Here is a 22692-nt window from a genome sequence, read left to right on the forward strand (position 1 = left end):
TGTTCTGCACATCTCACGGGACCATGTGATAATTGACAGTATCAAGGCATACTTTGATATCAAGGTGTTTTTAAGTGCTGCCATGCATCACGTGTTTTGCATGCAAATAGGACTCACTACGAGAGCGGTTAGGAATGCAATGCATGTGCAACTATCCACATAATTTATATGGTGCAACTCCTTAAAGTTTGGAGCATTTTACATAAGCTTACCCTTTTTCTCAATAGAGTAACAGGACTTATTAGAGATACCTACAGAAATTGAGAACAGGGTGAACCCACAGACCACTGTCTTTACCTAAACAATTGAGGTTAGCATGAATGACTAATTGAAATGTTTAATGAGAGGTTATATATAAAAATTAGCGGTGAGTGACCGTCTTCATTGAGGTTTTTGCCAATACGAACGAATTAGAGCAAGCAACTGATGCGTGATCGCTGGATTTCTGTTTCTGTCTCTCACAGGTCCTAAGCCAAACAACTTAGTCTTGAAGAGACGCTTTTAATCAACTCAGGTCGAAACGTCAATATCTACTCCTTGGCTCATTTCCATTATGAGGATTATGAATGTACAATAATCGCTAAAATATAACTTTGTTTACAATTATTAGAGGGGCCGCATCTGGACAGTGTCCTATATTCACTGGTATATACTGTTACATTCACTTGAGCACTTTGTATACAAGTACACAGATGAGTACCAAGATCTGTTGAGAGACTACATATCAATAAAAAAAACCCTTGTCAGACCTTTCTTGTTTGAGTTTGAACTGAGAATTTTCCTCTATATGCAACAGTTAATACATTAACTGAGGGGATTACTTATTGAGAATGTGATTCCCACCCACTAAATGATGCCCACAGCACTTTGCATATATATATCTCATGGAAAAGAAAAGCAAAAATGTGGGAGCAGTCTGGCTGGTATCTGCGCAGGCCCTGAAGTGCACATGAACCGATTCTTGCTATACCACCTCCGGCTCATAACATTTCAGTCGTCTGGAGGAAGGGGGCTAGGAAGTACCAATACTGCACAATTTGCTTAAAATGTCAGAATAATATTGTTTAGGTTTTAACTTCTAGACTGACACTCCTATACTAATCTGCCCCAATGAGGAAGGGTGCTGATAGTAAAGACAGCCTCTGACAAGAAATCCATGGTTGCATTTTTCAGAAACCTCAGAACTTGAATTGGACCATTTCATTGTTGAGGGAAGCAGCTTACAGAAGAAATGGCTTCAGAGTCAATGCACAGAGCTTTGAAATGAAGCCCATCAAGCAAATTAATAATTTGTGAAAGTACTCAGAGGAGGCACAATCCTTTTTCTATTATTGATGAGGCAGATTTACCAAAATGCCAGAAGAGACTCTTTAGTCAATATTTAGGGCATTATTACAAGTTTGGCGATCCGACCTCCCCAAAACCGCATTTGTGGCTGCCAGTAGCCCACAGTACTGGCAGTCTTTAGACTGCCATATTAAAAGTTGTCCACGATGCTGGCGGTGTGGCTGTGGAGATATTGTGGCGGTGGTGATTATTTTTCCATATGTATCAATGCCTGTGTGAGTATTTTGACTGCATATGTTTCGAATGCACACATATGCATGACACATGTGGAAAAATCCCACCTACCCATTGCCGAAGTCCGGCCCATATGTGGGAAGTCCGGGTAATAGGTATATGGTACAAAAAGGACTCACCTGTACATCGCCGCAAGCAGGGTCGTATACCTCGGGGAGAAGATGCTGCTGTGAAGGGGGAACCTGAAGAAAAGGATCCATGTCGAACTCTGCCCAAAAGAACAAAAAAGGGGCGAGTACGCACTCCAAAACCTTAATTTCTACAGACTTAAAGCTGGAGGTCTCACTGCCGCTTTCAGCTCGTGGAAAAGCCAACTCGTAATACGGACAGTGGTGTAGCTCCCATGCTTCTATGGTAACTGCCTATTTCCGACCATGAACCTGGTGGTCGGGGGTGTGTAGGCCGTGTCAGCGGTTCAGCTGCGGTCTACGGAAACACAATCTGCCAAACTCGTAATACTTCGGATGGCCCGCCGAGCTCGCCGCTTTCGAAACGCAGGCACAGTGGTTCACGGACCTCCAAACTCGTAATAAGGTCCTTAGTTACGTGGAATTGGATCTATGACAGAGTTTACAGCAGTGATTCCAAAACAACACAAACAGGCAAGATGGCATTGTTTGTCAAAGTTAACAGGCTTAAACATCTCGGCCCACCATAAATAGAATGAATCAATGTGTATCTAACGAAGGAACAGGCATATGAGATCTATGTCAAGTTTTTAAGACATCACCATTTAGACACAATGAATGTACATTAAACTTGTTCAACCAATACATTGAAAATTTGGAATGGATATGGTCCTAGGAGTGTGAGACTAAATACAGAAGGTTATATTGGCAAGTTATGCCAGAGAACGTGAACATGACTGTACACCATGGAGTGGTTCATTCACCCTGCTCTTTTTGCATTATACAGCGCAAGGTAAAAAATATTTCCAGAAAGAAGTCAAAAGGCAGCCGAAGCTGGGTTTGCTTATTAAATATATTCATATTAAGAGCATGTGATCTACATCTTTCCCACAGATATGCTGAATTCGTTAATGGGGAAAGATACAATACAATCAAGCTGCCTTCCTTCACTTTACAGTAGCCACATATATCCCTGCTAATCAAAATACCAACAAGCATATTTAGGCAGCAACTGCAACAAGCTCTGCCAAAGACAATTGTTTTGACCTTTTATATGAGAAAGTTTGAAAGGCGATGGTAGAGGTGAGGATGCATGTTACAATGGAAAAGATGATGAACGTTCGTCAGAGCCACAGGTAGGCATATAACAGGTGAGAGAGCAGCTTTGATGATTGTGTGACTACAAGCGCCCCTCCCCTCCCCTTCCGTGATAAGCTCATGGGGCTTAAGTTAGGCAACGAACATATTGCTTAGAAGGAGTATACCGATTAGGTATTGTATTTATGCATGTCTTAATACACATTCCACCTTGATAGTTATCAGGTAGACCTAGTCTAAGTTATCAAGGAGTGGTTAAAGGGATCAATTACTTTGGTCCTGAAGAAAAGCCTAGGTGAAGGCCTGAAACATGTAGACCAGGGAGAAAAACACTCATTATAGTGTACATTTCTCCACTCCCCTTTTAACAATACCAGCCACAGGAATTAATAAAGTTTGGGTTCCACGTGGCCAGGTATTTTTTTAATTCACAACTTTTTCGTGACCCTTCCACTCTCACAACACATAGTAATCACCTCACAAAAGTGCTCCCACATCTTTGTCGGTCATAACATGCCCTGTCCCACAGTGGGGCGGGAAGAACCCGATGATGAAGCATGCCACCAAGGGACATTTTGCTGGTTGAGGGTTATTTTAAGAAAACTCATCGTTTTCTTTGATAAACTGAAAGCAATCACTGGAAGGATAGCTTTTTCATGCATGATGGGTGGATTTTCTTTGTTTTTTCCTGTCTTAATCGATAAAAACAACAAGCTGATTTTAAGGACTAAAGGTGTAGTAGCTATAAACAAAAATAGGCATTTGTAAGCAAAAAACTTTCTTTGTCAACAATCTTTTGTTTGTTTGGAGGGATCACTAAAAATTATAAACAATTATATTTTTACAGCAAAATGCGTATATTTTCAGAAACTGAGACACAGATGTTTGAAGAAAAGAGGAGTGTATTTCCAAAACTGATTACATTTATAGATGCAGAATTCATGCTAAAATGTGGAGACGTTGCTGATGTTATTTCCTTTTTTCCAGAAGAGTCTCGCCGCTATGGCTGCTATTTCATTATACATGTAGAAACATTTCAAACAAAGACTTTTAGGACATTCTTGCTGCTAACCTGACCAACGCACAGAAAGAAATGGTCACTAATGGTAATCCTAGATGGAATGGCCACTAATAATCTTCTCTGATGTGGCCTCAATTGTGGCGCCAATATTTGTTAGTAGCTCACAAGATCTGCATTGATTTGAAGTAGCTCTTCTTATAGAAACTTGGAGAGCCTTGCTGTGGGACAGGAAAGGGAGAAGCAAAAGAAAAAATAACAGAAAACTAAAACAGGTGCCTAAATGTAATTGGTAGAGCTTTCCATGTGCCTTTATACAGTGGAGCAATTTTATTTTGATATATTACATAATATACAAGGTAAAACACAATATGAATTACTTATTCTAATGTATTCACAATCATATCATTTTTCTTTCAGTATATCTTGTCGTATGCTGGATACCCTACACAACCATCAGTTTCTTTGATATTTTTCAAGAGGAGAATGTTCCATCACTAGTGGAAAAAATGTCAACATGGCTGATTCTGTTAACATCTGTGTTAAATCCATGGCTCACATCACTGGGTCAAAAGTAAGAATACTCACACTTAAGTTTAAATTTTGCAGACAGAAAATCAATTGATACATTTTATTGTATTGAATTTAGTTCTATATAGCTCTACATACCGCTGATGAAGCATCGAAGGGCAATGGAAGACAGCTATACACTACGCTATAGAGTGTGCATGGTTCGAAGATTGTTAACTTGCACTGTGGCCTTTGGGGTAGTGCCTGACTGACCAGAGTGATGCTCTTAACCTGATTGAAGCCGCAGCAACTACATGTGCTGTGGAGACAATACTAGTGAGGGCTAGAATGCATGTGGTTTACAATAAATTACAGCAATGCCTGGTAGTGATGGTGATTGTGAGTTAACCCAATGGTGGAAGCATTTAGGTGTTGTGTAAGGAGATGTGGAATGCCCTCCTATCATTACTGCAATGGTACAGCTGCGATTATGCCTAAGGTGTAACGCAGAATTAAAGGGCCAGATGGGCAAAGGTTAAGGTCTGAGGTTGGTTTTCAGCTGCATAAGAGCAACAAACAGACATGCACTGGACATAGGCAACTATGTTACATAATCTGAAAAGTCCACTCAGGAATGAGACAGAAGCAAACCACAGGTGTGCCCTAGACATAAACAGGCATGGCAGGAGCTAAATCTTTTAGGGGTTTCAGAAGTGTAATGTTCAAGCTTCGACTAGACAAGCGCAGCCTCAGCAATCACTATTACGAGCCCACCCACAGATGAAAAAGGGGCAACCCCAAAGCATGCCCTGCATGCAAAGAGCTATGGGAACTCATCAAAACAGTCCACTTACGAGTGACAGGAGCAACCTACAAGTAAGGTTTGGTTCCAGGCCGCAATTCACAGCCTTACATCAGACAGAGCCATGGCTAAAGATATAGAGTCTATCCAGAGGTGACAGAGTGGTAACATATGGGCAGGATAAAAAGTAACTATGGTAGATGCCCTTTCAGGGCAATGCAGGAGCAATGGAGGGGCAACCCACAGGCGTGGCCTGGTTACAGGCTGCTAGGGCATTGAGGCCACGATGAGATGGGTAGGTCCACCAAATGAAACTAGGCAATCTGGGACGAAAGGAGACAAATACAAATGGCAAGTGAGAAATCAAGGCAGCTATGGCCTAATGCAGAGCTCCAATAAATCACATTCCACCTTTTATAAGTGGCAATTATGAAGGCTAGACAGATTACACTGTACTCTTGCTAAGGTGCCTACAAGAGAACACCCTGGTGTAACAGAGTAGCAACCCACAGACAAGCACTGGTACAAGCAGTGGTAGTAAATTCTACATGGTAAATGTCTCAATGACTCCATACATGAGTGGTAAAGGAAAATCCTATAGGCAAGCAGTTGATGTCTTGGTAAATGCTCCACAGAGTCCACTCAGGAGCAACAGGGAGCAACCCATAAGAATCTACTTTATACAGGCAGCCACCGTAAATACCCCATTGAGTCCAGACATTAGCACCCGAAGAACAACGTACAGGCATGCATTAGTTATAGACCGTCAGGGTCGATGCTCTATTGGTTCAGTCCTTAATCAACCAAGCAGTAACAACACAGAGGATATTTTGCACTCCCGCAAGTAACCGAGTTGGCAGTACGGTAACTATGAGGACATAATTAAGTTAGATAATCTGGAGGAGAAAAGGATCAAACGGTATGCACGAGAGGATGGTCACTGTGCAAGGATATTGGCCCAATCTGACCATAATCTCTAACATGAAAGAAGACAAGGGAATTCAACCTTAACCTCTCTACCCATTATCTGTATATCTTGTGAAAAGGGGTTAAACAGAAGGAGCAGAGCAAAGTTATTTAAAGGGTATTAAATGGGGCCTACAGGGCAGCACTCAAATTGGATTGTGAAAGAACAAACTAATGCGACGAAGAGCTCCTCGTAATTTGGGGGCAAAGGAGAAAGGGCAGCAAGGAGGGAAAACATGGTGCCGTGGGGTAAGATCAACAGGTGGACAAAGGAGAATACGGGATAGATGGAGGTTCTGAAGAGTCTCCTCCCAGTGTGGCTCAATCTATAGTCAGAAACTTGGGAATTCGTATTGATGATGCTCTTACTACGCGTTCCCAAGTTCAGGCTCTAGTCGGAACCTGTATTGGATTGTTACGGATGGTGAGAAAGATTCTTCCACTTCTTCCGCTAGACTATAGGAGGACCGTGATCCAGGCACTGATCACATCAAGACTGGATTACGGGAATGTCCATTATCTGGTTGTGTCAGACTCCCTCCTGCAACGTCTTCAGGTGGTGCAGGATGCTGCAGCCAGGGCGATTCTTCGCCTAAAACCGAGGTCCCGTATGACACTGCATCTTAAAGCATTACATTGGCTCCCAGTTAGGGAGTGGATACAGTTTAATACCTTAGTAATGTTCTTTAAGGCTCTTCATGGTAAAGGGCCCAGCACCTTACAAGACATGTTGGTTGGTACACTGCGACTAGATCACTTAGATCAACAGCGGGGGCGCTCGCCTGCATCCCGAAGGTTCGCCTGGCGCGCAGGTGTGGCAAATCCTTCAGCCTCTTGGGGGCACAGGCATAGAACTAACTTCCACTGCCCCCGAGACGTGTGAGAGATCTTATGAGTTTTAAAAAACTGTTGAAAACTTGGCTCTTTGGAAATTAAACCATCTTTGGGCTAGTAGCTATGTGATTCTGCAGCGCCGGGACACTCCTTCTGGAGTAGCTGAGCGCTATATAAACTCTTTCATTCATTCACTTCACAAATGAAAATGCATGAGGTAAAATAGAAATTATAACCAATTTCTATCTCCTTACTGTCATGCCAAACGATTCTCTTGCTACTGCTCAAAGAAAGAATTGGCTTCTCTAAAAATGCACATGCATAAATTCTGAAACCCTTTTTAGCCAAAAGAAATCATCCAAAAGAAGTTCACATTCGTATATGTATCACCCTGCCCATTTAACACACAAGGAAGAAGAAATCTGGATGACTCCTAGGTGGCACTTGGATGGGAATCAATAAGTCTCAAAGCCAGATTATTTTTGGTCAGTCAGACGCAGTCAGTATATTTTGAAATCGTCAAGGTCCTCATGATGAATACTAATATTGCAATTCGTAATAACAGACCTAGGACTAACATATCCCACAAACCACATTTTAATGGACACTTCCTATAGCAAAAGTTACATTTTGTGGATAGTGTCAAAAAAGATTAATTTAAGGAAACATTCACCTTGAAAAACGATAATCCACTACTTCCTGAAAATGCACTTTATTTATGACGTGTTTTCAAACTGCTCAGAGCATCTGCCTTTTAATTGGGATAGACCACTACAAGGACAGCTTGAACAGAGATATTACAATTATTGCCCACCATGGCTTTATTATTAATCTTTAAAAATGCAGTGACCATATAGAGCAGGTGTCTTAGCATTAGGCTGCAGATAGCAGGGCCTGATTTAGCAGTGCTCAGTCATATTTATGTGAAAAAACAATCAAGGGTCTTGGCTAGTCAGCAGCAAGGCTTAGCCTAATAATATCAACAAAACAAAGAGAGCTGCCAGTGCTGCCCATTATTTATCTCATACTCACATTCAAAGTGTGATCAATGAAAAATCACACTGATGACTACTTTTTCTGTCAGATTTAATCTTCAATGATTTGAATTATAAAAAACACATAACACTACATTGTGCCCCAAACAAAAGACTCAACTTAAAGTGATAAACATTTTTTGTGTACAAAATTCACTTTTTTTAGAGAAGACGCAACAAAGAACTTTTTGTACAAAAAAACATTAAATACGTCAGTCATACCCATTCATACCACTCATATCTGTACAAATTTCAATATTACAAAATACATTGTAAAGGCCATCAATACTACATAAATAACAATCACGGAAAACTCTATTTTAGTTTAACTCGAAGATTGGCCTCAGACTAAAGGTCGACGCGTTTCAGATCCCCTTTCATGTGGAGATCCTCATCAGGACCTATGTGTGACTGCATTACTGCAGAAACAAGAGGAAGAATCAATTCTGTAGTGGACTTGTGGTATCTTGGTAGTGAATGGACCCAGTTGCGGGCGGGAAGTGGAGATATCTGTGCGCTTGAATCGTGGCGTTTTTTTGATGGAGCGAGAACAAGACGGTCGGTGTCTTGGTTTGTTCTTTAACAGTAGTTCATCTCGAAATGCAGCGATTTCCAGTGTGTTATGATGCTCGTTGTCTTCCCCGCATTAGCGCCTTCTCGTCCTGAGCCAGGACCAGAGGAGTCTGACTTGGCCACACACACCATTCATCCTACGTTGACTTATGCTACAGGTCACTCATGAGCAACAATGTATTGGCTGCAGTGGATTGGTGTGCCTGCCTCAGTGGAGCAGCTGAGTTTGTTCCGCCCCTTGCACCTGCCTTCAATGCTCTCTATAGCCGAGTAGATGCACTGTGACAGAACAGAAACTGTATTGCTGGAAAACTCCAGGAGGTGCTGCCTTGCTGCCTGCTAGAAATTTTCAAAATCTGTTCAAGGGGAATTACTATGTCAAGAGAATGTGAGCCTCAAGTCCATTAGAGTTGCACCGATGACAAGGAAGTAGCCAGAAAAAGAAAACAACGACCACTTTAAACCATATAGCACTGAGGTAGTGAAAAAATACAATCCCAATGCTTTCTGGAAAGGCCGTAGGAATTTCTTTCATCCCCGCAAAAAAATGAAATTTGGTAAGAAAATAAGCAAATGACCCAGTTTAAAGTGCAATTCCAAAAAATACAATGTTTACTAAGCAGATCTTAAAGCTACCCTTCAAGAGGGGTTTTGAGTGGTCATGCCCCTGAACTTTTTCTAACAAAATGGGGCCAAAGTGTAGATTTTACCAAACAATTTTCAAATAAACCACAAACGTCAAAGGTTTTAGAGCTTGGTCTAAATAGACCTTCATTAAATATTCCAATATTATAACATTTTAATGGCCAAACATTTCTTATCTTTACAGGTGTATGAGAGGTCAGACACTATCAAAGGCAAACCTGACAAAATACAGCAGTTCCCACTCCCATTTCTTTAAAAAGTGGTTAAAGAAAGGCTTGGGTTGATAGGCAGTGCACAAAATCTGGGTATGCAATTTGACATGTCCTCTTGTTTTTTTTCAGTACACATATAACACTGTTATTTATCTTTACCTTCCATCTCTTTTGCCGGGACACTCTTCGGACCAGCTGTTGGTCTCTAAGTAAGTCTTTTGGTATTCCCATTTTAGCTTCTGCGCAGATTTGCAGTCATACTATGAATCATAATGTTCAACTGAAAATCTGTGTGAATGGGGCAGGGGAAGGGCGGGAATGATAGGTTAAACATATCTCTCAATCCTAGATCATGAGTTGAGTTGAGCATAATGTCCAGATGGAGTGCCGGTAAACTCAATCATGTATGGGGTCTTGTTCCCGCATCCAGATTTACTGGGTGCAGGAACAACATCTAGTTTTACCAGCTGTAAAATCCTGCCAGTCACATTGCTTAGGGAATTGGCTTTATTTCAGTACAGCCCCATTTTCCCGCCCCCACCCGACTCCCAGCCATGGCCCAGCGGGAGCATGTAAGGCTACAGATTATGCTGCCATCTACCACCCTACCCACCATCCTTCCTCCTTCCCGAAGCAGCCCTCTGCTCACATTTACCAAGCGTCCAGAGCAGGGGGAAAATGTGAGCAAAAACGCCCACTAGAAAGGGAATATCGTGCAAAAAACTGACTATTAAAACCAGATCTGCATGATTATTACCAATTCCTTGGGGGTAAACTCTTAATTGCACTGTACTGGTGGGGTGTTACTGGGTAGTACCGGTTTTACAGGTACAGATTTACCATCCTGCCAGCACTGTGCAACTTGTGTTCAGTGCCTTAGTCAGTATGGGTCCCATTCACTAGAGCTATCATGTAGTTTTAGACAGCAGACACACCCATAAGGGTCTCAGACAGATAATATTTCAAAAATATTTACCAATCTAGACGAAGCAATGACTCATTATGTATCAAGACTTAACACCAGCAGTAGCAAACACCCTTTGGCACCAATGAAACAACAACAATAGGAGTCTCCGGCTCAGCAAGGAATGTCCCATATATATCAACTTTAAATACAATATGGAAAATTAATAACTTTGCTCCCAAACATTAGCCAGATATTTCCCAAATGCCATGTTTTCCTGTTGGGTAAATAAACCAAATTTCCCCAAACAAAACTTGTAAATTTTTTAAATAACTTTTTTTGTCAGCAAAATACAAACTTTTTACTTTGACTAAATCTGCAGGTTTTGTCCTTAAGTACCAGCTCAGTATTTTCATCAAATATTCACAAGTACTACTGACCTGCATGAACATAATTTCACATATTCACCACTACATGCTAGCCTGAGCCATCAAATGCAGACGACCAATGTCAGGGTGACAATAGAAGGCATGGGAAACCAGCATATGTCGGGGTTAGCCACAGCAGCGACAAACTGCTGACAATATGCAAAGCATAAACACGTGTTGTAATTTCCACTATTGTGTCAGAGATAGTCAAATGATGCCTAGAATTACCATAACAGACAACTGAGGAGAGCCATATATCCAGTCTCCCATATTACTTCGAATGGCCACACTTTGCCAAGAATGGATACCTTATATCAAGCCTCCATATGTTGAGAATGGCCACAATATGCCATGGAGGTCCACTTTATGTAAGTGCCACCACGATGTCCAGAATATGCCAAGGAAGGCCATCATAATGCTTGAATATCTATCCTATGACAAGGAGGGCCAGAATAATGCCTCAAATGGCACGCACATCCTAATCCCTACCAGTTTCGCTGCCATCTCGATCTCAGAGTTTCCCTCTCACTTCCACCTATTATTTGAACACCCATGTTTCACGGTTTCCTTTGCCTCAATTTTCCCAGCTTCTCTCTTACTTAATGGTGGTTATGCACAACTTCTGATGAAATAATGGTATGCACATGTAAACAATTTAAGATAGAATTTACAACTCAAGCATGGTATGCACTAATTCGATTCATTCATATCACGATCCACAAGGGCACAGTCGGTTTCACATTAAAATGATGGTCCTTATTAGTCACACAATTCGATTATATTATGTGGGTGAATGCTTGCTTGGGAAATTAGCTAACCACGTGAGGATTAAAAGAGAAACTGCCCAAAGGTAATAGTAAACTAGATTTTTCACATGTGTAAGAATGTTCCATCCACAATTTGGATAACAAAAGTAGGTAGATATCACTGCCATTGAGATAGGGGTTATCATTATAATGAACCACATTGTACCTGCTCTCTTTAATACTCTCGTTTCTCTTCAAACCGAATAATTATTTCGCCTATGTACCCGCTCTCTTTAACTGCCAATTTCGAAACAACATTTGCAACTCTGTGTATTCTATATATACTTTTTGCCCCCACATAATGGCTGTCCTTTTTTGGCATACACATTACATAGAAACGAGATAACGTGGTCCCCCCATTCTTCAATTTTTTTAAAGATGTGAAATGCGCACAAGTCCAGATAGCACTGGTCCTGGAGGGAGCCGAGCTGGCTCCACTCCGGGACAGTCTTAGGATTAGTACTGAACCTGCGTCCAGGAATAGGCAGACTTCAACATTTTTAGGAAAATGAAATTTCAAGTCCACTCTGGCTCGGTTTTCCTTAAATTTGCTCGCATGTAGTTCAGTAAATAAAGTATTCCGCAAACTGCGGGCCGACTGTGCGAAATTATTATTCTGGATGACATATCCCTGCCAGGTTTGGGGTAGAGAGAGACCTTCACGAACTCGCTTGGGCTCTATTTATTATATTGATCACAACCCTTCACAGGAATCTCTGGGGTACATCCCTTTCACAATATATTTGGGCGAGCCTTCACAAGAATCCACAAATACTACAGACAAGCGTTTTCATAGACTATTTTGCTTTGTATTTAATCTAATGCAAAAAGCAAACCAAGTGCTGCTACCCATGGAGGTAGTCTTTGAATATGTTCCGACAATTGATGTGCTGGACTTTGCGCTAGGGTATGATACATTTTAAGTGCATTAATATCTATTTACAGAAAAAAATCGCAAATAATCATCACCTGAGTACATTCAGCAGTAGAGGATGGAGTATTTCTCTGTCTAAATTCTTCTTTTCTTCCTTCTTAGAAAATACAGGAAGGCGATGCAAGAAACATGGAAGAAATTCAAACAGGCATCTGCACATCTGGAAGCGAATGCGCCCCCTTCGACAAGAGAGACAGGGTTAAGCCTGAGATCTCGCCTCAGTCTTCCCGGGAGCACAAGCCAGACTGCTGCTCACAAATGAAGGCACAAGAAAAAAATGTGGAATGCATAGCATGGCAAAGTCTAGAGGAGCTCTTCAGGAAACCAAGACACTGATATCTAAGTGAAATCACAGAAACGATCTGTGTTGAAAACGTAAATGGACTGACCGTGTAATGACGTCACAGTAGAGCACCAAAGGTTTCAAAGCACTCGACTTGTAAAATAAGTATCTGTACCTTGCTCCTTCAAATATTAAGCAGAAGCTTGGGCTCAAGCCAAGCTCAACGCATTCGGGTTATGAAGAAGATTTTGTCCAAACATCACTGATGGATGAGGTATACTCGGAAAAGGTACCCGCACAGTCCGCAGCTCAATAACTTCCCGCCAGGGGAGTTGCATACAATTAATAAAAGTATGAAACGACCGATGGAACAACAAAGATGCCCTTGCGTGTCTGTTATTAGTAGTCTACAGCATTGAACATGCAGCACAGACCATAGTCTCCTCACGTGGTGTGATCACTTAACACAGTCATGGTGAAAATTGTCACGAAGGAGGAAGATATTTTTAACTTTCCTGAAAGTAACAAGAGGGGCAGACGGTGGAGGTAATTTCAAAGTGTGGCTCAATATGGAATGAGAGTGCACGTCCTCAAGTTCCACTCTATTACAAGCCACTGGACTTTAATCAGAGGCATAAATGCTCCTCTGAGTGGATGGATCCGTCTGAAAAAGTTATACCGCATCATGTGGGAATACTGTAGGAATAATCAAGGAAAACTCGACACAGAGTTCACTTCCTGGAATAAAGCAGATGTCAATCAGTCCACTTTAAATGCATCTTTACTCAACCAAGCAAAATAAATTCCCAACACAGATGGGCAGAGTAGGGGTAAAGATTGGCACAGGAGTCTCGTACAAATACAAGTAACACAGGGAATTAGTAGGTGTGTAGAAATGAAAAAAACTAACATTGTACGTAGATGCAATGAAAGCAGAAACTATTTTACTGAGTTTACTATGAGAGCAGAGTTTCAGACTCCTTGGGAAAAAGGAACTTTATTCTGAATCATTGTATAGGTGTGTGGCGGTGTTCTTGAATGAAGGCTAAATAGGAGGGTGGATAGGGAAGTGAAAATTTGTAGTAGCGGGGAAGGGCGAAACTTGCATGGCACGTGTCACAGGCAGATGACAGTTAAGACAGTCTATAGGGTGTATAGGGTGTATAGGGTCAGGTCCTGTCTCCTGGCTACAATACTCGGTCACTCTGTCTCAAGATCTTCGTTTATGGACGAAGTCTTGTTCGCAAGATTCTATTTTCGATGGAGAACAGACATTTAAAAAAATGCGTAAAGTCTTGTTTAGAAAAAAAAAGATAAAATATGCATAAGGTGTATTGTAAAACAATGAGGAAGTTCTATAATCTATAGGAACGACTAAAATTAATATTAAAACACTTTTTCCATTTCTGCCATCTCACAACAGCGAGAACAATCACAGTAATTACGACTTAAACGAAGTAGAACCATCCGTATACCTTCACTTCCACTATCTGCCCAAATAAACATAGTAAATACCTGAAAAAGCATATCTCACAAGACACTTACATGGAACTGTGTAATGTTACTTTGTATGCTCGAAGTTAGGAATAGTTAAATGAAAGTCCCTTCCTTGGCACTTTTTTAACCATTTCTTTGCAGAAAAAGTGTGCTTTCATCCACTGTGCTAGCAAATTGCCCTCATGCGATATTTTGAGGTTTGAAGTTCGTGGTGTGGCTGGTCAACAAAGTGGTGGTTCCTGGTCAGAGCGAGGGAGAGGGGGGAGGCCTTAAGTTCCTGATAATATACTGGGTATAGATTGAGGTTAAGAATAATGATTCATACAGAAAACTCAGAGGCAGGCAACTCCTTGATGAAACAGCATAAAGCACTGGTAGGGGGCAGAAGAGTGGGCAGGCAGAAGTGACATGGGTAAGAAATGGCAGGAATGGCGGCAGGGCATAGGAGAGAGGGAAGACACCAATAATGGTGAAGGAAGCAATGGGCTGAAGAAGCGGGCAGCAGGACAGACAACAGTAAGGGGAGGAAGAATGGGAGCAACATACAAGGAAGGGGGGAGCTTTTTGGTGGTGAATGGCGAGCCCAACGGCATTTTTAATACACATTAATAAAAATATTAAATGTAATGTTTATATAGGATGTATAATTTATTTCAGCAGATGGATAGAGAATTCCAGATCAAACAGTCTGTCCATTAGACAGGGTGTGACGCAGCAGCCAGAGCATCTGACTCCGCAGCGCGGGGCTCGCGTTCCATTCGCCGGTGGTAGATCAGTTCAGCATCATGTGACTCTGGGCAATAGCTCACTTAATCTCCCAGACGGACCCCGGCGCCGTGAAAACCCTTTAGGGTGATATGTTTGTGCTTTACAAATAGGAATTATTATTATTATTACCCAGCAAAGGTGGGGAAGGACATAGAAAGGGATCAGATGACTGCAATTTACAGCTACAGGGAAGCCCGCAAAAGAGGAAGTCAGCCAGCAGTTTTTAGGCCAAACAAGTCGGCACAGAGTGGGATTTGGTGGTGGGGTTGAGATGGGGAGGACTTAATACTACCGTGGATGAAGTGCCTTCACCTCATTTGGGCAGAGAAAGATAATGCAATGGTAATTAGCATTTTGAAGTTCTACGTCACCCAGAGGGACTCCAAGGCACTAAGAAAGCAGAGAAAGAATGTAGATTTATCCCCTTCATGCCCTTCGAAAGGGATGAACAGTAAACTAATAGATACTTTTTTCTCATTGACAGTGTTAGTTTGGCAAGACTCCAGCTTTAGGTTTAGTCTCTACAGTGCAGATGCATTTGAGGAGGATTGGTAGGTGGGGAAGGTGCATGCTTGGTGGTAGCTACTATGTGGCTAGACGATGCCTCTTTGATTGCAGCTTTCCTAACAGGTATAAGTATGTCCATTACCCTTGATAAATAAATAAATAGGTCTGAAGGAAAAACAGTCTCCTGACGAGGCGGTATGGCTAGATCTGTGGAAATGATCCGTCACATCACCTGTCTAAATCACCAGAAGGTGATTTTTAATGACAAAGCAAGGAAGGTGTTACAAGTTTCACAACAAGCCCCAAAATTTACTTCATGAACGTTACATTGCACACGATTGTCAAAAATGCACAGCATATATCCCCATAACGTAAGTCTCCTATATGGTAAGTAAGTTCAGGAAAACAGGTCTCCGTGAAACAAAAAACGATCAATCAATGTGTGGTGGTGAGCAGTGATTAATGCTCTCTCGAAATGAAAACTGACAACTTCTTATTACGGATGACATGTTCAACGAAACAAATCACCCCTTACGGTTGTCTACTCAGGATTGGTCTCAAAGACCAGATACCCATAAAGCAACAATGAAAGATAAAATGTAGCTTACTGACTTATTCCATTTTGTGTTGCAAGTAATTGTGTCATAATACCATTGTTTGAAATATTTCTTAGTGAATATACTTTACTGGGAATTGTGGCTCTGACATTGAAAAAGCGGAAATTATAAAAATAATTATAAATAAAAATCTTTAAAAATGGCAAGTACATAAAAAATATCTAGACGCGAAAAGCAGTAAATGTAACAGAATTAGTCTTCATTTATCATGTTAATTATTTTGTAATATTCCAACGTTACACACATTCGACAGGAAATCAGAATGGCATTAACTATAATTATTGAAAAGTAGCATTCTCAACATTGAGTTAAACATGCTCCTACTTCCTGTTACAGAAATCTAACTAAGCCAGACATGCCATTATGCACAGTGAAACCATGTCCTTTAGCACTTGTCCAAAATGTTATATCTTCTCACATTTAACACAGCCAGATACATTTGCATTTCATTACAATCATCAGATTCTTTCTAAAAGTAACTTTTAGCATCAGTTTTCGTTTTAAGTCTTTTTGGGTACTGGCTGGATGTACTTACCTTGCACTTGTGTAATACAAAGCCTCAACCTCTAAATGAAATGTGTGTAATATGTTACAATAGTTGTAAAGGAAGTCTCATATTTTGCCAATCAACCGTCCATTTGTAATCTGATATGCTTAGCCCACCATAACATAGCCATGTTTTAAGAGACCAGTGCAAAAGTTCACGATTACTGTTAATGTTTTTCACAAATGGAGAAACCTACTGTTCCTAACGATAGCAAACGCCAGTCAGAATATTCTACACTGACTCACGTTCACAAAAACTTGAATGTGCGATCGGTTTGACTTCACAGCCTTGCAACCTAGGCTTTTTAAACAGAGAGCTCCATAGCCCTTTTTTCATTCATATTTTTAGTAGAGACCCAAGGGTTGGAAGGATTGCAACCCAAAAGGGAAACACAACTGGATGTGCCACTTCCTCCCCAAACAATGATGACTGGTGCTAGCAAGGTATAGATACTAAATACACAGGCACCCATCGTACCAAAGTCCAAATGAGAAGAAGGCTACTACAATCACTGCATGTCTAACTGGAAAAAACAATGTGGAGAGGTGGGTAACGATGCCGGGAGAAAATACTGTGATGCTAGTGTCCCCTAACAAGTGGTAGAGGCTGCAGTCGAGAGAGGAAAACAGTTGCATGCAGAACGGAGGTGAGAGAAATTATAGCCAACACCAAAAGACTGGTGGGGGAGTCTTCTGATTTGAAAAATTGCATTTTACGACCAGTGTAAGTGCCTAAAAGCCTAAGAGTACTTGTGTTAAACTGGACAACCTGGAACTGTTCCATAAACACCATTAAAGTTTTTAATGATGTTGGAAAGTGCCCCTTTTTGAATGGTCACCCCCCACTTTTTGCCTGATATCTGATGCACTTTGACTGAATGTGCACTGGGTCCCAGTCACACAGGTTCCCAGTGCCTGTGTTCTTTCCCAAAACTGTTCTTTCTTTCCACAATTGGTACACCTCTGGCCCACATAAAAGTCTCTTGTAAAAGATAACCCTGGTACCAAGGGCCTTGTGACCAGACAGGGTCTGTAAGGGCTGCAGCATGTATTGTGCCACCCTCAGAGACCTAACACATATGTCCTGCCACTTCAGACTGTGTGTTTTGGTGCAAACAAAACTTGAGAGTCGACATGGCACACATTCCTGTGTTCCATGCCCACAGAACACTGCCTGTGGTAAGTCACCCCTCTAGCAGAACTCACAGCCCTAAGGCAGGGCCCACTACGCCACATGTGAGGGCATAGCTGCATAAGCAATATGCCCCTACACTGTCTAAGTCCATTCTTAGACATTGTAAGTGCAGTGAAGCCATATTGAGTACATGAGCTGGGAGGTTGTCATTACGACCTCCACAGCCACATGATGGCTTTACTGAATGCCAAGAGGTTTGGTTACAAACTTCTCAGCATAATAAACCCACACTGTTGCCAGTGCTGGATTTATTATAAATATGCACTTGGAGGGCATCTTAAGGGATGCTCCGTGAAAAACGACCAACTCCCTTGTGTCCAGCTGACTGGACTGCACCAGCCTGCCACACTCAGACATGTTTCTGACTCCTTGAGGTGGGAGCCCTTGTACTCTTGTGGGTCAGGGACGAAGGCTGCTTGGGGTGGAGGTGCTTCACACCAACCCCCAAGCAGGAACAGCATTCAGGGCAGTAAACCTCAAAGGCTTCCTGCCCTTTGATATGCTAGCCAGAACCTCTCCAACTAGTGGAGAAGCCCGCCCCCTCACCAAGCCCAACTTTTGTTGGCAAGGTCGGCGGGAAAATAAGTAATTGGGAGAGGTGTGTCCCCTCTCTGCCAGGACCACCCCTAAGGTACCCTGGACCGTGGTGACCCCCTCCTTAGAAATCCTCCATCTTGAATAGAAGGATTTTAGCCAATCAGGTTAGGGGATGCTAACATACAAAGGGTGTAGTCACCCTAAAGACAAGTAGCCCATTGGCTACCATCTGCCAGTACCTGTAACAACCCAAAATTCAGTATTTAGGGGAACCACTGAACCTTGGTCCTCAGATTCCTGCAACCTACGAAGAAGGATGAAGAAGACGTTGTATAGCAAAGTCTGAAGACGCCTACTGACTTGGCCCCAGCCCTACTGGCCTGTCTCCAGCTTTAAAGCCCCTGCAAAGAAGAAGTCGCCTGTCCTGTGGACAGCGACTTCCGGTACAACGAGGAAGACTGCCTAATCTTCAACAAAGACTAGATGTCCCATGGACAGCGGCCCTGTACAGAAGAAATCAACTACAAGGAATCTGGATCCAGCTGGAACCGCAGCTCCTGCCCCACTCTGGACTCGACGTCACGGCTCGAGACTGAGTGACTCACCTGTCTAGTGAAGTCTCCCTAGCGATCCTGACCTCAACACCATCAGTGGCTGACCTCTACTGGACTCCATGAAGATGCCTGTAGCCTCATCCCGAAAAGTCCCCCACCCTCTGCAACCGGCTCCGGTAAAGAAAATCTGACACCTAAAGGCACCCCTGGATCCTCCACCCCCAACTTTGGGGAGCCCTGCCGACGGTGCCTAGGTGACCACTGAGACCTCTACTTACCTGCCCTGCTGTTGGGTCACCTTCGTATAGCCTCCTGGTCCGAGCCTACAGCCTCTTTGTGCAACCGAGATTCCCCTTTGCTAGCATTGGACGCGTGAAGCTGATTTGCACCATGCACCCGGCAGCCCTGGTACAGCTGGTGGCGTTTGGTTGGTGTTGCCTTGCGGCCTCTATGTGCTTACTTTAATTCCCTCGAGCCTGCGCCCTGAAACTGCAGGTACTTAACTGCAACAAGCATCTCTTGTGGGTGCCTCCAGTTTCCATAACTAACATTAGGCCCAGTTACCTCAACACCCAGCCCCCTCAGTGCTGCTGAGGGTGCAGTACCTACGTTGATCTGACCCTTACCCAGTGTTGGTTTAGACCCCCTAAGACTGGATGTGTAAGTCGAGAACTTACCAGTAAATGTACACAACTGTTTTCCTTCCATAGGATTGGATTGCAAATTTGCCTATTGCACTAAATGTTCATCTCTATCATTTGCTAAGTTTGCTTAACAAAGCCCTCCTGATAAGCCTGCTGCCAGACCACACTACCACAAATAGAGCTTTTAGCATTATCTCCTTAAGCCTGTGTAAACCTCTGGGGATCCACTGTATTATGTGCACACTATACCTTACTTTGGTATAGTATATACAGAGCCAGCTTCTTACAAATGGGTACTGAGAATCAGTTAAGACATGCCTATGGAAATGCATGGATCACCACCATGCTGTAATCAGCTGTTAAAAATTGGTCAGGGAAAAAAGACAATACTAAAAGATCACATAAAAATGGAGTAAATCAGTATATTTTTTCCCTTAGGGCTTGCGTTCAGAGAAAAAGCAAGAGAATCAGACTCCACACATGTCCTCGCCCTTGAAAGTTTCCATTTTGGAACTTTTGCAGAAAACATATACAACTTTTATATGGAACCTCAAAAGTTATAAAGTTGAATGCAGCAGTTTTAAAATTAGCAGGTAAAGTCAGTCAAACGGATTCCGATCAACAGAATGCAAGTGATCTAAAGCAACATCAAAACATAACTAAGATACAAGTCATTAATGAGCTTGTAAAAGAGTAGTAATTGTCACCAAACACCAAACTTCACATAATTTAAAATGAATGATGGGCTTCTTACATCAGATCGGCAGGGGTTCCAGAATACAGATGATTTAATTCCTTAACTACTCAAACTGAAATCAGAACTAGTACGACACATGAGAAATCCAAGTGGTGTGCCCTGGCCACAGAAGATTGTGGCCTCAGCTGTCTAGAGCACCATACTATTGCTTCCACAATCCTGCACCTTTCGTACCTTTAGAGACGTGTAATCCAGTTTAAAATGAGCAGCAACCTTCCTGAAGCCCTGATGAAGCGACAGCCTCCGAGACCAGTGGTCACAATTGTTAATTCCCCTGCCTGAGGACACTATGCAGAATGAGTCACCCAAACAGCTGTGCGGGTATTGGAGCACACTGAAAACTCAATGGCCTGGAATGGGGGCAAAGACTGTTCAAAGGGGACGGGAGGAGAGCAGACACCTCTTGGATACAGTGGGACAATTCATTCTTCTGGAGGGCAGCCATGGCTTAGGCCGATGGGCAGAACTGCATCCCCTGAAACTAAGCCCAGATGTGAAGCAATGAAGTTGGCATGTGAATTGGAGCACGCATGCTGTTTGAGGAATCCCTTAATTGCCTCCCAGCCCTCAACGGAGTTCTCCTATGATATTCTGAATGACAGTGTTGGGAACTTCCCTGGCTGCCCACCCCATTCAGCCATCAGGGCCTGAAACTCATGACTTGAAGGGGTGCTTGTGCCAGTTGCGCATGAGATGTGCTGAGGATCCAGCTGGCACCACAGGCCCAGGAGAGAGGCCCAGGAGACCTTCTGTTGCAGTTAACAGGGACTTTGTGGGGCTGCTGAAGTTGCCAAAGATGGTGGCTGCCCCAGTGAAAACAGACTTTGGCACGACACCATCGTCACTGGATTAGAATCATGACTCCACAGGTGTCTCGAGGGGGAGGGGGGGGGGGGGCTTGAAAGGTGGGTTGAGTTTGAAAAGGTGCACAGAGGCTTTGAAGCGCATGAGTGACCGGTAGCACCTATGAAACATTTCGCTGCTACACCGTCTGAATCTGGGTCATTGTGGTGGCCCCACACCCCGTCCTCCTCCCTCCTGCTAATTTGCTGGCAAGCCCAACCTGGAACCTTTCCCCTTTCTAGGTGGGTGTTTTTTGTTTTCCCATTTTCGACAAGTGGCCTCTGGGGTGACCTAGTGGTGAAAGCTGTAGAGTGGCGTCCCTTCCGTGCAAAGTTCACTGCTGGGGACGTAGCGGCCAACTGTTATGGCACATGACAACATTTGCACAACAGTAGTGAGAGCAGGGATAGTAAGAATCCCTGTTCATGTCCCAAGTGCTTCAACATGCACTCACTCTTTCTTGGCGAAACAAGGGAGGGAGGGGTTACGAAAAGGCGCAGGTGATGCCCAGAATGGAGGGAGACATGAATTGATGAATAAGTGCCCCCCAAATTCACCAGAGAGCCTGTGCATTATTTTGGGACATTTCCTCACATGTTCTGACTGCCTGACTGTATAGTGTACAAATTCTGCGTCCCTCCCAATCTTCAAGAGTAAGAAGTTCATATCATGGCAAGACATGAACCTGCACAGAACCACCTTCCGGAAAAAAAGGACAAATTCATTAAACCGGCCACTGACATAATGCAACAACCCCTACCCGGAGCTGAAAGGGAAACAAAAGCAACTAATGGGGGCTCGCATTCCACCACAACTGTTCTACAGTCAGTCCAGGACACCCGAGTGGCACTGGAGGGCAAAACAAGGTAAGTGGAGCTAGATGTGTCCCTTCTATGACAGGACATAAGAAAGGTAGTAGAATGCGTAGGAGAGGCGGACGTCGGCTTGCCGAGCCAGTAGATACCCATACATATGCCACCCATGCCCTTCAAAGTTCAGTAAGTAGTCTTCTGGAATCTAATCAATGAGTGTAAAAGAGGGTCCTGAAGGCAACCACCTGGAGCAATTCTTGCATGCTTGCCATCATGATTGTTGTCAGATTATCTATACCCCTGATTCGTAACTGAGAGGGTGCACCAGGGCCTGACACAGAGGCCCCCACCCACAACACTACTATAATCTCTCATTACAAGTTTGCTCAATCACATGGATGACAACAAAACTCTCTGTACAGCATGGTGACGCAAGGGAGCGATTCTTTGAATTGGCGAAGTTATGATTTTTTATGGACTGCTGCAAGCTTCACCACCAACAGCGAATGTTTTCATGGGAATAAAACATAGCTATACAGCTGGATTATATGCTACTCTTCCCTGCTTAACTGGAAATGCTTCACAACGGGAACTCTATCAACAGCCCTGGTGGCGCCTTGGACTGGGTGGCAGAGAGAAGGACCCCTCAAGATGCCAGC

The 22692-nt window shown here is 42.9% G+C and overlaps 2 protein-coding genes across 2 annotated transcripts in view; one reads left to right on the forward strand and one right to left on the reverse strand.

Moving 5' to 3' along the window:
- LOC146799366 (rhodopsin, GQ-coupled-like) overlaps positions 1-16291 on the forward strand; it is a 53054-nt gene extending 36763 nt beyond the window's left edge. Inside the window, exons 3-4 of the mRNA XM_085626923.1 lie at positions 4246-4399; positions 12576-16291. Of these exons, the coding sequence (XP_085483049.1) occupies positions 4246-4399; positions 12576-12735 (314 nt within the window). The 3' untranslated portion in view covers positions 12736-16291. The remainder of the gene's footprint in view (positions 1-4245; positions 4400-12575) is intronic.
- Positions 1-22692, reverse strand: part of SEC23A (SEC23 homolog A, COPII component) — a 989636-nt gene that overhangs the window by 459125 nt on the left and 507819 nt on the right. The window lies entirely within an intron of this gene.

This window comes from Triturus cristatus, chromosome 9, assembly GCF_964204655.1.
Source record: "Triturus cristatus chromosome 9, aTriCri1.1, whole genome shotgun sequence".
Lineage (NCBI taxonomy): Eukaryota > Metazoa > Chordata > Amphibia > Caudata > Salamandridae > Triturus > Triturus cristatus.